Source organism: Watersipora subatra, chromosome 6 (genome assembly GCF_963576615.1).
Source record: "Watersipora subatra chromosome 6, tzWatSuba1.1, whole genome shotgun sequence".
NCBI classification, from domain to species: Eukaryota; Metazoa; Bryozoa; class Gymnolaemata; order Cheilostomatida; family Watersiporidae; genus Watersipora; species Watersipora subatra.
The window spans coordinates 30,670,967-30,687,682 of record NC_088713.1 but is presented as its reverse complement, the minus strand read 5'-3'; the positions used below and the strand labels follow the sequence as shown (position 1 = coordinate 30,687,682).

Here is a 16,716-nt window from a genome sequence, read left to right as displayed (position 1 = left end):
TATTTATATATCACATCAGTTCTTCAATATTTAAGTACAAATAAGGATGGTTTGTTAAACTACCAATTCTGCTACGAAAATGTATCCTGATTGAGTAGGTTGTGTCTAGAAAATATAATGAAGGCACTGTCTTGTGATTATTCCTAACCTGAAATAGCACAACTCCTCATGTTAGAATAGTACATGCATGTCTCCTAAATTCAATAGAATTGTCTATAGCGATAAATAAACAGGTGTCAACAGGTGTAAACAGGTGTCAACTAGGTTATAGAACTCACTCATAAATTCAATAGAACTGTCTATAGCAATAAATAAACAGGTGTGAACAAGTGTCAACAGGTGTTAACAGGTGTCAACTAGGTTATAGAACTCACCAGAATAGACGAGGGAAGAATCTGCGCCACAAGTTTTTTTACCCCAATGTATATAAGTACTACCAGCAGAGCCAGCAGACTGCAATACAGGTGAACGGTGAGCCAAAGCTTCTGATGCCGATGCAGTACTTTTAAGCTCAAACGCTTCTAGTAGGACTTTCTGGTGAGTGATCATTGAAGTGAGCTCGTGATATTTGACGACAAATCCAAATATTGTGCCAAGGACAAGAAATATCGACAAAATACTGATGATCAGCGGAATGAGATAGATCTTGTTTGTACAGCATCTGTAATAAGCCAAAATACTAATCATTTAAATTTCTCACTTTATAAGTCAAACCAAACTTATGCTACCAGCTTTTGTCTGAACTATGTAGTCATAACCTGAACTACATAGTCATTGCCTGAACTACATAGTCATTACCTGAACTACATAGTCATTACTTGAACTACATAGTCATTACCTAAACTACATAGTCATTACCTGAACTACATAGTCATTACCTGAACTACATAGTCATTACCTGAACTACATAGTCATTACCTGAACTACATAGTCATTACCTGAACTACATAGTCATTACCTGAACTACATAGTCATTACCTGAACTACATAGTCATTACCTGAACTACATAGTCATTACCTGAACTACATAGTCATTACCTAAACTACATAGTCATTACCTGAACTACATAGTCATTACCTGAACTACATAGTCATTACCTGAACTACATAGTCATTACCTGAACTACATAGTCATTACCTGAACTACATAGTCATTACCTGAACTATATAGTCATTACCTGAAATACAGTCGTTACCTGAACTAGATAGTCATTACCTGAACACAATGTCATGTGAATCATTGTACTTTATTTCGTTCTGTGCTTTTACAGTACTGCCTTGCATAATAGCTGCATGCTATAACTTTGTTTTCTTGCACTGTTTTTTGTAGCCATTCAAGGTTAACCTGAGAAGTTATCTTCCCATCAAATAAGTTTGAAACTACATTGTAATATCCTTTCCTGTGCTTGCATAAATGTATATTAATACATTGGCTTCTATTTCTGGCAGAACAAAGTATAGACATTTTATATAGCTCTGGGTGTACCCTACACACACGCACGCACACACACACACACACACCCCACCTTGCACGTAGACCTTGCATTGCACATATACCATTAGGTGCAAAAGGGCTTGAGCAGATGAGTTACCGTATCAAATAGTTGCTCGTACACACCATTGGAGTTGTCATCCCTTAAACGAAGCTTCGTTATGACGAAGCATGCTTGATTGTTTAAAGTCTGCCTTTTTTAGTTTTGTGTGGTATAAATAGTTACTATAAAGTGTTACCTAATAATGAGTAAGGTTTCCTGCGTACGGTATGACGACTAAGGCTATAAAGAGGAATTATAGATTCATGGTAATTGGCAAATTATAAGGTAGTAGTTAGTGGCAAACTGCCAAAAGTGCTTAATTCATGTATTGCCTATAGCGCATACTTTGAAGTGTTAAAAATATGCAGGAATGCCTGTGTTAGAATTATTCCACAATTGACCTTAGCATTTGACTTCTTATTGAATTATTGATTTTTGTGACGCCTCATGAGTCATTTTAAACTCTACACAAGGTCTTGACATGCGAGCGTCACATTCACGTGAAAGATACTATGAGATTCACAGCTGCGAACATTTGCCCAACATTTTTGTGTTTTTTTTTTCAAAAAGCAGTTTGATTGAACAAATTAAGGAGCTATCAAAGATGTAGTGGTTACACCTTTGATGGCTCTTTAACATCTTTACTAGTCGAGAAAATAAGTGTAAATTTTTAGTCAAGCCTATTTGCTTATTTAGATGGCAGAAACCTTTAAATAATTGTGGTTTTGCCATTGTATGGTAACATAGTTTCGCCATTATATGGTCACATTGTTTCGTCGCACAAAATATTGCTATTGCACATTTCATGCTGATTTTCCAGGCCAATTATCATCATAGAGTTATATCCAAGTAAAAGAAATGCATATATTTCACTTTTAAAGTTTGTTTCAAAATGGTGTCTTATCAGATGTTCTCATCGAGAGTATATTATAACCTGTTAGCTCTATGCTACTGACTTCTCTGGTTTGTAGAGTTTGCTTTTTTAGACCCATTGATATTGATTAGAGCTATACCTACAAGAGGCAATAGCTGTTGCTTGAGAGTTATCTGCACTTGTCCCCTTCACCACCTCACCACACACTACCTCCAATTCGAGAGCAGATAAAGTTTAGGATAAGAATAGGTTTTACATTACATTTAAATTGAATTACAGGTGTGAACGTGTGTATAGTAATAAGTATAAGTATTTAGTATAGTATATACATATATATTATAGTATATATAATAAGATATATATACTATAATAAAAAGTACAATATGAAATAGCATACTAGCCATAAACCAAAATGAATAGAATATACAGATAACCCTTCAAATGTTTACAAGTACATAAATGAAAAAATAAACACAAATAACCATATAATAAGAACTACAAAAGCCATTATGTAACATTTTAATTAAATATACAACCAGCTCGGCATATGCCTCTCTTCTTGTTGTTCATGTTTGTATTTATTAATTATCAAACTTCCGACTAACTAATGCTTCGTTGCGTTGAATAGCAGAGTAAGAGTCAAATTTGAATTTAATCGATTGTTTTTGTTGTCTTTCTATAGTAATGGTAAACAGGCCAATTTTTACCTACGAGGCAATAGGTGAAAACTAAGTAATAATTTTAAAAGCAATTAAAAACAAATTTAACAATCAACTTGTGAATCAACTAAGATTCGAGTTTATTTATATTGTTTATAGCTTATTTTACTTATCATATATTATTTCGCTGAGAGCTGATGCTCCTTCTAGTTCAAGATTTAGTTGAAGTTACCTCCTTCTGGTACCTACAGCATTCCTTAAACAGCTATAAAACTATTTCACCATTTTACGATATTTACAAGCAGAAAGTAAAAACAATTTACCATTCTTATAGCGTCTGTTAAAAAACTAATGGAAATAATAATAATGCAATAATGATGCAGCTATACCTCGACATACAAGGTCAATACGATCTGGCACTGAGCTTGTATGTCAATTTTCTCATATCTTAAAGCAAAGTTTCCTATATGCAGTAAAATAATTAAATACAAATTAATCTGCTTCCATTCTATGAAAAAGCCACCTGACAGAATATTAGGATGGAAAAAGGTGTTTTTGATTCTTGTAATTCACCACCTACGCTCACAAAGTAACAAATTCCTATTTAGTATTTATGATCTGCAATAATATGTACAGTACTGTATGGAGTTCTTAGCTTCGAGACAGATGTACTCGCTAATGGCGATGTAAGAGAGAGAGAGAGAGACGTACGGTACAGTAGACTTTTGTGACACTACGTTACGGAACATAAACTTTGAATTTAACTTAAATGAATTTAGCTTACTAAACACATAAAGCTAAGTTTTAATCTTTTATTAAAATTACCGTAACTCCAACGTATTCTTTTTATTATCTTCTTCTGAATTGACTCTTCTTGCCTCGCTTTCACTGTGTACTTTTAACCGGCCTTTTCAGAACTTTTTCAAACTGATTTGACGGAAAAGTCCGAGTGTCGAGTGATGCTGTTCTCAAAAGTGACCTCTCGCGTGCTTTGCCACTTAGTTGACGCATAAAGAGCTGGCTCGTATCTCAAAGCTTTCTCGTGTCTCAGAATAAAAACTTGCTCAAAACTTCGCTCGATTTTTATCGAATGTTTGCACATTCATATGTTGAGACACTCATATGTTGAAACACTCGTGTGTTGAAACACTCATATGTTGAGACACTCATACGTTGAGACACTCATACGTTGAGACACTCATATGTTAAGACACTCATATGTTGAGACACTCATATGTTGAGGCACTCATATGTTGAGACACTCATATGTTGAGACACTCATATGTTGGGAGACTCATATGTTGAGACACTCATATGTTGAGGTATGGCTGTAGACAACAATGCTTAAAGATCATGTCTCAGATGTTAAATTTTAGCTAATTTGAAAGATGAAGAGCAAGCTAAGTGCAAGTAACGCTACCATTATGTTGAACTCGTGCTAACATCACACGGTTTCAATAAATCGGACAAGTCATCTGTTACAAATTTACGGCGTCGACACTATTTCATGCAGTTGCTTATTTTTAGCTTCCATCTCTGCACATTGACACCCCTGGATCTAACACTCTGTTGCTATGGTGATAACAAAAACCCTGGATCTAACACTCTGTTGCTATGGTGATAACAAAAAACAATGGCAAAGAAGTGAACTCAAGTTTCATTCGTTCATCACTACAATCGCATGTATTTGTAAAGACAGAAGGCAGATATGTTTCTATCAAACTGTCACTAGAGTATGCAAACTATGCGCTTCACATCTCACCGAATAAGTTAGAGTGGAATTCTCCAGTGCTTTTCCTGACAGAAAGAAATTTTTGGTATGCATTTTAATTGCGTGGACTCGCTGTAAAATTCAAGTTGAGAGATGGAAATATGTTTGTGAATAGTTTATGTAATAACAACTACCGGGTATTTTTATAAAGATTACAAGGTTACAACTGTTTAGTTACACGTAACCAAGGTTATATAACCGTTAAATAGTGGTTATATAATGGTTACCTAGTGGTTATATGAAGGAGTTAGAAAAGATTAGGTGCTTAAATATAATATAGTTCTGTTTGCGGTTTGTAATAGGTACACAATCCTGTTAGTTGAGAAGCAAATATAACTTAGCTTACCTGTTTCTGGTCGCTTGTGATTTACAAGGTCATGACTCATCGATTTATAAGGTCATGACTCAATGATTTACAAGGTCATGACTAAATGATTTACAAGCTCATGACTCATCAATTTACAAGGCCATTGTTGATAATGTTTACATTTAAAATGGAGATCAGCTTTTTGTACTATTATTGATACAATTTCTCTTGTATAAAAAACCACATTTCTTGGGGCCTCAAGTTGAAAACCTGAAATTCATGACTGTTATAAAAGTCCAAAATGCCAAATTGTGTCACATAATCAGCATACAAATCCACCTACATTCTTTTTAACTTGCCGCTAGTTGTTGACCAGCTGTCATCACTCAGTCTCATGGGCACTATCCCCTGCTTGTCACTCTCAACCGTCGAGTCACTAGAGCTCTCCATCATTTGTCAGCTGTATGATGCTACAGACAGACATTGAACATTGTATGAGAAGACAGTTTTATGCTAGACAGGTAATATGCCATGCATTGGCTGCTTTTTTATCTAATATAATAGCCAGTATTATTTGCCAAAGGACTTCTAATACGCTTAATTTGGGGCTGTTCAACAACCTGGCCCTTTCTAATGTTCTAAAGTAGCTCTTAAAGCAATAGTTATTTTTTTTAGGAAGCTAAATAATAGTTACACTAGATGTTGATAGTGAAAGAAAAGAACTCAAGACAGAGACGGCATTATCTAGGAACACCTGAAACGTACATGGAATTATCTAAGAACACCTGAGACGTACATGGAATTATCTAAGAGCACCTGAGACGTACATGGAATTATCTAAGAACACCTGAAACGTACATGGAATTATCTAAGAACACCTGAAACGTACATGGAATTATCTAAGAACACCTGAGACGTACATGGAATTATCTAAGAACACCTGAGGCGTACATAGAATTATCTAAGAACACATGAAACGTACATGGAATTATCTAAGAACACCTGGGAAATACATGGATATATCTCGGAGAACTTGGGAAATACATGGAATGATCTAGAAATACTTGATAAATGTATAGAACTATCTAGATAATTTGAGAAATACACGGAATTATATGAAAAGGTTCTATAAGCTGGTCATTTGCAGGCCATAGCAAGTTTATACATTCCCATGTTGTTCATACACAATGTGCTTAGATGCCGTTCCTACATGATATGTTTACATAATCCTTTCGTATGCTGATTTTGTGTGATACTCTTAAAAGCTGCCTATGCACTGATTACACATATTGCTATGGAGCCTTTTGAACATGTGATGCTTTTGGATAGTTTCTTAATATAATATATTATATATAATATATTATATAGAACATGCCATATTATACAGATTTCAACAAGTGCTCATCACAGAAGGTTGTCTCTAGTCTGCATACAATATTTATGATTAACTTGAAGAAGCATTAAAATAGTTACATCAAAACATCAAAACAAATCAGTTTTAGAGATGCAGAGAAACCATGGATACTAGCCTGAAATACTATTAATCACATTTATGACCTTTAACCCTAATATACAAGGATTCCTTTGATCAACCGCAATGTCCGCAATTCTACTAGTAATGATTGTGGTGGGAATTTTCCATCAATCTGCATACACATATTATCATAATTAAACACACATGTGTGCTGTTCTGTAACATAACTAGCCAGGCAGTGATGGATTGCATACTGGATAGCTATTTACATACATGCAACAGAACTGAAAGTTTAGCTTATGATAAATTAGAGTGAGAACCTAAATTGAGAAGGTAAGAAGAGCTGAAGTGAACCCTTCATGACGTTGAAGAATCTAGTATAAATATATTAACTGAAACTGTATTCGGCAAACAGCTGCTCCTAAAATTGGAATGAAATCATTTGGATTTGTTCCCCCCTACCGTAATGTAGTTTCGGAGTCCCTCGACTAACGGAAGCGTATATGGGAGCTCGCTCGTTTTCAAACAAACAGGCCGCGCCTACTAATTTTATATAAGTTATAATGGAGAAGTTGCAACATTGTACTGTTGTAATATAACATTGTAACTGTATTGTAATATTGTACAACATTGTACAGTATTGAGAGCAAGTATCGAAGACTGGTACGCCACTTGCCAGTATTTGCCATTTGCGGTTTTCTAATGGCAGAGAAGCTAATGAGGAACAGTAGAGTATACATGTAGTTATTATTGGAAAAAAAATCTCATTTCCTGTTACTTATTTGACTCGCTGATTGCCGCGACATATAAGCTATTCGCCTGAGTAGTAAACCTACATGTAAGTTACCGCTGGGATACCTGGAAACTATACAATTGGAACCTGGTATAATATTTCAACAGACTCAGAATGAGTGATGATGAAGAAAGTCTGGCCGACAAAAAAGAAAGCAATAAGGAACTTTACGGTCCCTGATTTTAAAAATACTATCAAGCACCACAACACTCGACAGAAAACAGGTCTGTTTGTGCCAACAATCCGGACAAATGCGTTTTTTAATTCTTTTTGGCCGAGAACAACTCGAGACCTGAGAGGTTTTTAGTAAAGAATTTTTGTAATAAAAGAGTTCCCACGCCTTTCCTTCTTTCTAGAAGGGTGTAGTGGGAAAGTTTTAGATTAGAATAAGAAGGGATAGTGAGCGAATAGTTTTGTAAATACTCGAAGTTTGTCTATCTCTGTTGGGTATCACCGGTGGCGTGGTTAGCTTGTGTATGTAAATAAAATGGTTCAATTTTAGAAAAAGATAGAGGAAAAATAACTTGTATTATTTATATAACTGCTATAACATAAATAAATTGTGAAACTTTAATGCTTCAATTAAAAATAAATTTTCTATTGTGTTAGTATATGTATAGTATGCCATATATTGTTGCACCTAGTAAAATATTGAAAGTTATTTTGTGCAATGATATACAGCCCCCCATGGGGTTGTATATCATTGGTTCGTGTGAGCCGATGAATAGTAACTTTAAGATTTTGAGATAGGATTTTACTACAGGTGTGCTTCAGTAAAATTTTACTTTCAGTTGTCTGTGCTCAAGGGATTGCCAGTTGATACCAATGATATACAGCCCCCAGGGGGCCCCCGCCCCAGGGGCTGTATATCATTGTTGGCCATTGTTGATACTTATCACTTTAAAGGAAATATAATTAAGTCTACTAAAGCCATATATGTTCATATAAAAGCCTTATGATTAATTTTCTCTAATAATCTATATAATTAAGTATTTTAGATCAGGATACCATATCTCTGATGCGTATCCATTAAGGTATAAACACACTAGGCGATTTACTGGTATTTGCTTACTTATAAGTAAGCAAATACCAAATAAGCAGTTCACTTAGCTAGAGAGGAAACGTCTTTGAAGGTCAAAAGGGGTGGCATTTAATTCCTGAACAGTATTGTTTATAAACCCAGTAAAGGCTAAAACTATAGCTTGATATGGTACATTTGTATTCCTAATATAACAATCAATCAGCTGATAGTGTTATTGTTTAAGGAAATGTTTGACTTATGTGAGAACTACATTTATTATTATCTCCTAAAGAATGTGTGCAGCAAACTTGTAGACAAACAGTTTTATCTTAAAATTTTCTCCTATACTAGATGAGCTCATTTGTAAATGTTCAGAGACATTCTCAAACAGTTTGAGGGAGTAGTTTGTGTTGAGGTAAAAGGGAATGCAGCCTTCTGTTGAGAACGTAATTTATAGTTATCCGTTTTGAATTTGCTTTCAGGGGTTCATAGGCCAAAGGTTAGACGGATTAGAGCCCACACTATCAGTGACAAGGTAAGACTTTGTTGTATAAATCATAGTAAATAATCACAGCATCCTTTGGATGACATAAGCAGAGCCCTCGGTCGGTCAAGGTGGCACATTTAAAAAACCACAACTGGAGACTGAAAGGACTATCTATTTTGCAAGATTTTTCCTTACTACTTTACTGTAAGAGGCTAGATTTCTGTTAAAAAGTTTGTCTTTGCTCAGTTTTTCTCATTGTGTGCATGTCGTAGGCTATAGCTCACAATGACATCTATTTGGAAACACCTGGATGGAGAGATTATTGATTTTGGTTCATAGATATTATGCCTGGTTTGTTGTAGATTTACTGTGTATCACTGGCCATACAACAAGCATCAGCTTGAGAATGACTATCATAGAATAGCATATCTATGGTTCAGTGCAGTACTTGCAACAAGTGATACCACAGGAGATGTATAACTCTCGAGCCAACAGATATCATCACCTTTTCACTAACAAATTGACTGATGATTATTTCTGTAGCCCATATTGACAAGGACAGGTGCGTGCAGTAGCTGTTTTCATTTCATTCGGCAGATTTCTTGTCGTTATTTCTGATCTATATTTTCAAGCCCGTCTTCTTGTTGAAACAGATTACATATACTCTGTCTTATATACCCACTGATAATAAGTTTCCATTGTGTTCTATGTCTACTGTAAATGGCAATGACATACTCTGTGTTGTGCTTGCACACCTATTGTAAACAGGTATCAGATACCCTGTGTTGTAGACATACTGTCAATTGCTTCAAGTATTACTTTGCGTTACACATACAGTGTTACTTTGCATTGTATTTGGACAATGAACATATATCACATACTCTGTTTTGTTGTACGCCTACTGTTATGAATGAGTATCACATAGTCTTTTTGCATTACAAAATGTTGCTTTTGTGTGTTGAAACACAATTGTGAATATTTATCACATACTTTGTATTGTTTTACACCTACTACTGTTTAGTAATAAGTTACCAACTGCTGCAGTAAATACAACGAATATAGTAGTTTTGTGTTACAAAATAAAGGGAGCTCCTTTACTTTCAGAAACCTGATAAACTTATTGTTTTGCCCAGTACATGGGGCCAGGCACACATTTTTGGTTTAATTTTTAAACATTTTTTTTCTAAAATTAGAAGTCGTAACAAGAATTATAATGTCCGCTATAAGAAAAACAACAATTAATTAACACCATGAGATAATAAGACAATATTAGTAACAGTGAATTTCAATTCTGCTCACGTTTTTGCGGTGATAGCGTTTACATGTTTCTATAACAACTAGGATGACCGGCTACTAAGGAACCATTGTAATAGGAAATGAGCTTTTTCCATTATGAACGATGCTCTTCTATTCCTCATTATCTTTCCTGCTATTGGCAAATCGCAAATACTAACTAATCGCAAATGGCGCACTGGTCTTCCATAAGCTAGGTATAAATATTCCATTAGAGATCAGTATGTCGATTGGGCTTGTTTGGAAACAGGCGTTTTTGTTTCCGGTTTTTGGTCGCGAGACTTTGTAGAGCTATACGACTGTACAGATCTGTAAAACTTCACAGAGTTTTGCGACTAGCGGAAGCGTATATCGGAGCTGGCACAGCTACAAACAAACAAGCTGTGCCCACTATTTTTTATATAGGTAAGCTATAATGGAGAGGCTGCAACTGACCAACAAAAATTACACCCATTGGCGGTCGCTCTTAGAGTGATTGTTGTATTATACATCATTTGGAAGAGGACAAAATTCTCTACAAGAAACTACAAATAATCTTTTTGTAAAAAATAAAGTAAATGCAAAAAGGTGAGATGTTGAGAGTGAGGTAAGAATATTCCATTTGAGATCAGTATGTCGATCGGGTTTGTTTGGAAATGAGCGTTTTTGTTTCTGGTTTTTGATGCGGTACTCCGTGAAGCTATATGGCTCCTATATGCTAAGCTATATGGTTTCCTGTTTCTGTTTCTGTGCTTCGAATGGCTTTGGAGTTGCGTTTAATCCGAATCAAGGAAGCGGTCAAATCGAATAGATTTAACACCATTTTGGTTTGCTTCATTGTGCGAGAGGTGAGTCTCAGGGCATTTGCTGTGAGATTGCGAGTCTATTTTAACAGGTTTTGTTATTGTGTTGTTATTGTATTGTTATTGTGTTGTTATGTATTGTTATTGTATTGTTATTGTATTGTTATGTATTGTTATTGTATTGTTATTGTATTGTTATGTATTGTTATGTATTGTTATTGTATTGTTATGTATTGTTATTGTATTGTTATTGTATTGTGAAATCTTGTAATGATCTATCGTGTAACTCTGTATAGCTGAAAGGTTGAGTGCGAATTCATCGTCAGCAGGAAATTCCGAACCCATTCGAAGCATGAAAACAGTGACTGTGCTCAAGAGATGCTCAAGAAATAATATATGATACGTAATACGATAATTGATAATACATAATATAGGATACGGTAATAATAATACATAATATATAATACGTAATATATAATATGTAATATATAATATAATACGTAATATATAATACGTAATATATAATATACAATAAGTAATATATAATTCATAATATATAATACATAATATATATTACATAATGCGTATATGATACGCATTATTTAATACACAACAAATAATCCAAACACGAGCGAAGCGATTGTTCGGGAGCTTTATGATAAATGCATATGTGCACACAACTCATGAAGATTATTCATCAACGCCATCGCAAACCCTAGTACCGAAATCTCATCAACAAATTTAACAATTTTTGAGTCGTATAAGTATAATAACAATACAAAACACATATAAACCTATCTAAATATGTTACCGTCTTTGAAAAGTGTAGACAATATCCTAAAACTTACCCATCTGATCGGATTATACATAAATAGACAGATTATTTTGGCCTAAAATCGCTATTAAAACTTTGACAAGCCTTTTTTAATCAAAATTAAGACCGGCCAACGAAATGCCAAGAAGGCCGTGAGACAGAAAGTAGAACCATTAAGTCGTGCGCATTTCACGGAAAAATAACATGCACATTTCACCAGTCTATAGCATTGCCGAATTGCCGAAGGTTTCTGTAACTAACGTAGAAGTACTGAAAAGTAATTGTTTCTTTTTTGCCGATTTCAAAGTAAATCACATTTTAGACATTTATAATGAGTGTTATAATACATTTATAATACATAATATGTAATTCGTAATATATAATATATAATACATATTATATAATACATGATGTATAATATATAACCCATAATATATTATACATAATACATAAAATATAATACATAATATATAATACATAAAATAATACTCTTTTATAAAGATATTCACTAAAACTGTAGCTCACAAACAGCTACTCTTAAAAATAACATGAAGCAATATTTGGATTTGTCTCCTCTATCCTACAATTGGCTTAACAATGAGCTGAAGAGATGTTTGCTGTACGTATATCATAACAGGTTTTTATGATAATAGAGAGAAAAACTTTTATATTTTTATGGCTAAAAATTTCACATTTATTATTTGAGTTACACATAAACTCGTTTTAAAACAATCAATTCAACTCTTTTACTCTGGCTGACCCTTGCTGACTATATGTTAGAATAGTAATGACTATTAAAACTTATGTTAATAATAATCACTTGAATTTTTTGACAGTTTACTGTTGATGAACTTATTGTTGGCAGAGGAATAGGTGTACCTGAGTATTGATTAGTCGTCTTGGGTGAGATTTACTCCTATCAACTACCATAGTACTCGGTACAGAATGAAGTCGTTCTAAACTTTAATAATTTCAGACTACCAGAAAGTTGTTTGTCAATCGAATCACAAGTACCGTGACGATTATTGCTATTAAATCTCTTTCAAGGTAACACAAACACTAATCCTTTTTTCCTTGTGCTAAGAATGAACCTGGTTTGACAAGCAATGACGCAAATCATTCCTGTTTCGTAATGCGATCTTACAGCAGGATAAGAACTCTCCCATGCATAAACTCCCCAAATATAGTCAGACAAGCGTGCCAAACAAAGAGACAACTTCACAGCTAACAGCCTTCTGGCTCGAGCATGCCCTAATATAGCCTGAGCTCCAGCTATGCATGCCTGTAACTGTTTCGAGAGGATCTCATTTGTTTAGTTGTTTAACACTTGCACTTATGCTTCGAACAGGAGACGAGATTACTTGCTAGTGTCAAATGCTGGAAGATTGGCTCTAACAGTTAAGGAGACTAGCTGACTACTGGGAGAGCAGAGAAGAAGATAGAAGAGTTGCGTGCCAAAGGGTTTAATACGATGAGCAACTAACTTGAGATGATCAAATAAAACTGACCAATTAAAGTTGACCTAATAGAACTGACTAATCATAGCTGTCTTAATAAAACAGACCAATCATAGTTGGCCTAATAAAACTGACTAGTCGGTGATGACCTAACAGAACTGAACAAACTTGCTGTCCTGGTACAGTTGGCTCATCTTCACAGACTCAGTACATTGGCTCAATGCTAGATACTGTTTGTAGGTAGGACTGGACAGCTAACATCTGACTCTATACCAAGGGAACTCTTGCAGGTAAGTTTCTTTAGAGGACGAGACCGTTGAAATTTAATACCTTACACGCGTGCTGAGCAGTATCCTAAAAAGCTTCCACTAAAAGAGCTCTGACAAACCCAAGATAGACTAGAAATGACCAACTGGTGAGAGCACCAGTCACACAGGCTTTTATATTTTATTTTATCGGATGTAAAAAGCAATTTTCATATTAAGAGCCGTGTCCAGCCAAAGCCACGAAAGAAGGTTGGGAAAAAACTGGCATCATGCAGGGTTCGTATCTTGCACCAGTCACCTGTCACTTGTCATGCATTCTAAACATTCTAAACGCACTGCCCATTAGTTTAGAATTATTCTGTTTATATTTGTTCTTTGTGCTTTATTGCCACCTGACATTTCTTCACAGCACACCGAACTGTCACGGTACACCTTCGCCGTCCAAAGAGCATAGAATTTATACTTAAAAGTGAGACTGACCTAGGGACTTTTCATGGTAGCAGCGACATTACGCAAGCAATTTATCAAAACTCATTCGAAAGCTTTGTTATTTAAAAGAATGCCATATATTTTCCTGTCATGAGATTCTATTGAAGTGACATTGCATTCTGGGAGAGTAATACCGAATAGTTTTTTGACGCGTGACAAGGAAGGACTCCATAGATAAACTCCATAGATAGACTCAATAGGAAGGACTCCATAGATAAACTCCATAGATAGACTCAATAGGAAGGACTCAATAAATAAACCCCATAGATAGACTCAATAGGAAGGACTCAATAGATAAACTCCATATATAAACTCAATAGGAAGGACTCCATAGATAAACTCCATAGATAGACTCAATAGGAAGGACTCAATAGATAAACCCCATAGATAGACTCAATAGGAAGGACTCAATAGATAAACTCCATATATAGACTCAATAGGAAGGACTCCATAGATAAACTCCATAGATAGACTCAATAGGAAGGACTCACTAGATAAACTCCATAGATCGACTCAATAGATAAACTCAATAGATAGACTCAATAGATAAACTCAATAGATAGACTCAATAGGAAGGACTCAATAGATAAACTCCATAGATAGACTCAGTAGGAAGGACTCAATAGATAAACTCCATAGATAAACTCAATAGGAAGGACTCAATAGATAAACTCCATAGATAGACTCAATAGATAAACTCAACAGATAGACTCAATAGGAAGGACTCATTAGATAAACCCCTTAGATAGACTCAAGAGGAAGGACTCAAGATAAACTCCATATATAGGCTCAATAGATAAACTCAATAGAAAGTGCTCCATGTATAAACTCCATAGATAGACTCAATAGGAAGGACTCAATAGATAAACCCCATAGATAGACTCAATAGCTGAATCCTTACAGACAACACAATGGCCAAACAAATGTAAGAACGAACGTAGATTACTTGACGGCCATTTTTAAATCTCTGGTATACTGAATTGTACCAAGCTGTACGCTAGCTAACAAGATCAGTCTGAAATGTATGCAAGAGTCTCTTATGTTCTAGAACAGGGGTCTGCAACCTTTTTCACTCAAAGAACCATTTAGACCCATTTCCAGCAGGAAAGAACGCAGTAGAAGACACAAACCCCTTTGATATTTTATATTTAAAAAAAAACTACATGTAATGTTTTTGTTTAGCTTTTAATGCTTTTATACCATGTTTACACCATAAAACGAAAAGGTGTGGAATGTATAATGATCTGACTGCTGAAAAAAACAAAATTACACTTTTGCAAAGAACACTAAAATAGCTAATAATAACTTGAAGGTAACGTGAAAATATTATGTGGTTTGTTAAGATTACTTTCAAGAAAAAATGCCAGTTAACTTAGAAATAAATTAATAATTCAGTCCTTTTAACAAAACGCTTGTAAAAGTTGACAAGATTTTCTTATTACATATTAAGCAAACTGGTGAACCAGTTTCATCAGCAGTGAAAGCAAACGAATCAGTCCACCTAGGATTAAATGTTTTATATAAATCAAAAAATCAAAAAGTGTTGTGCAGGCTGGTGTGATTTCAGCGGTTTTATTGGCGCATAAATAGTGACGCATAACAAGCGACAATGTCTGATTTATTATCATAATTAAAAATTTTTAAATTGTGTTTTACGATATAGTGATAAAGTTTCTATATTTTTATGAATTGGCATATAGTAAAAAGGAAAAAATCTAAAGTCAGAGGGAGCCGCAGCGAGGGATGAAAAAGCCGCATGCGGCTCCAGAGTCGCTGGTTGCTGACCCCTGAACTATATACATAGCTCCAGTACCAACTATATACATAGCTCCAGTTCCAACTATATACATAGCTCCAGTACCAACTATATACATAGCTCCAGTACCAACTATACACATAGCTCCAGTACCAACTATACACATTGCCTCAGTACTGACTATACATATAGCCTCAGTACCAGCTATACACATAGTTTCAGTACCAACTATATACACAAGCAGCTCCAGTGCCAACTATACAAATAGCAAAAGCTAAAACAAACATGGCTGCAATTAAATTAAGTTCTAATCAACTTCATCACATAGACATAGAGATGTACTGGTTACCTGATGAATATCACATAGACCTAGAGATGTACTGGTTGCCTGATGAATATCACATAGACACAGAGATGTACTGGTTACCTGATAAATACCACATAGACATAGAGATGTATTGGTTACCTGATAGATCCTAGACGGCTCTTTTATCTCACTGTGTTCAGGGCTCAAGCTAACCTCAAGCAGAGGCAGGATTGTCGAGTCTGACGCTGGAGAGGTCCCTGGATGAATGATCACCGCTCAACCTGGAGCACACTTTTTAGCCGATTCAGAGATGAACAGATTATCATAGCCCGTGATTATCACTAACTAAACAGTCCAGGGTGGTAACCTTTATATCTCAATCCAGATCATGTTTTGGTTATTCCGATCATGAAAAAAGGCTCTGAGGAAATGGACGCATCTATTCGTGATTGATGACATGTATGATACAAACCGTGTAATTCCAGTGGTGGATGCATACCACTTTCGATGATTTGATCTAATAGCATTGCTCACAGTAAACTCAAGTAAAAATATTCTGCTTATAAGCGCGTTTTGATGGAACGTCTAGGTTGTGAGATTACTAACAAACACAAGACACTCAACTTCCAGT

At 35.1% G+C, this 16,716-nt stretch overlaps 1 protein-coding gene across 1 annotated transcript in view; it reads right to left on the bottom strand.

Annotated features, from left to right (window-relative positions):
* LOC137398662 (uncharacterized) overlaps positions 1 to 16,401 on the bottom strand; it is a 31,571-nt gene extending 15,170 nt beyond the window's left edge. The window contains exons 1-3 of the mRNA XM_068084846.1: positions 16,245 to 16,401; positions 5,490 to 5,616; positions 375 to 661 (exon numbers count right to left, since the gene is read on the bottom strand). Of these exons, the coding sequence (XP_067940947.1) occupies positions 375 to 661; positions 5,490 to 5,599 (397 nt within the window). The 5' untranslated portion in view covers positions 5,600 to 5,616; positions 16,245 to 16,401. The remainder of the gene's footprint in view (positions 1 to 374; positions 662 to 5,489; positions 5,617 to 16,244) is intronic.
* Positions 16,402 to 16,716: the final 315 nt, after the last annotated feature.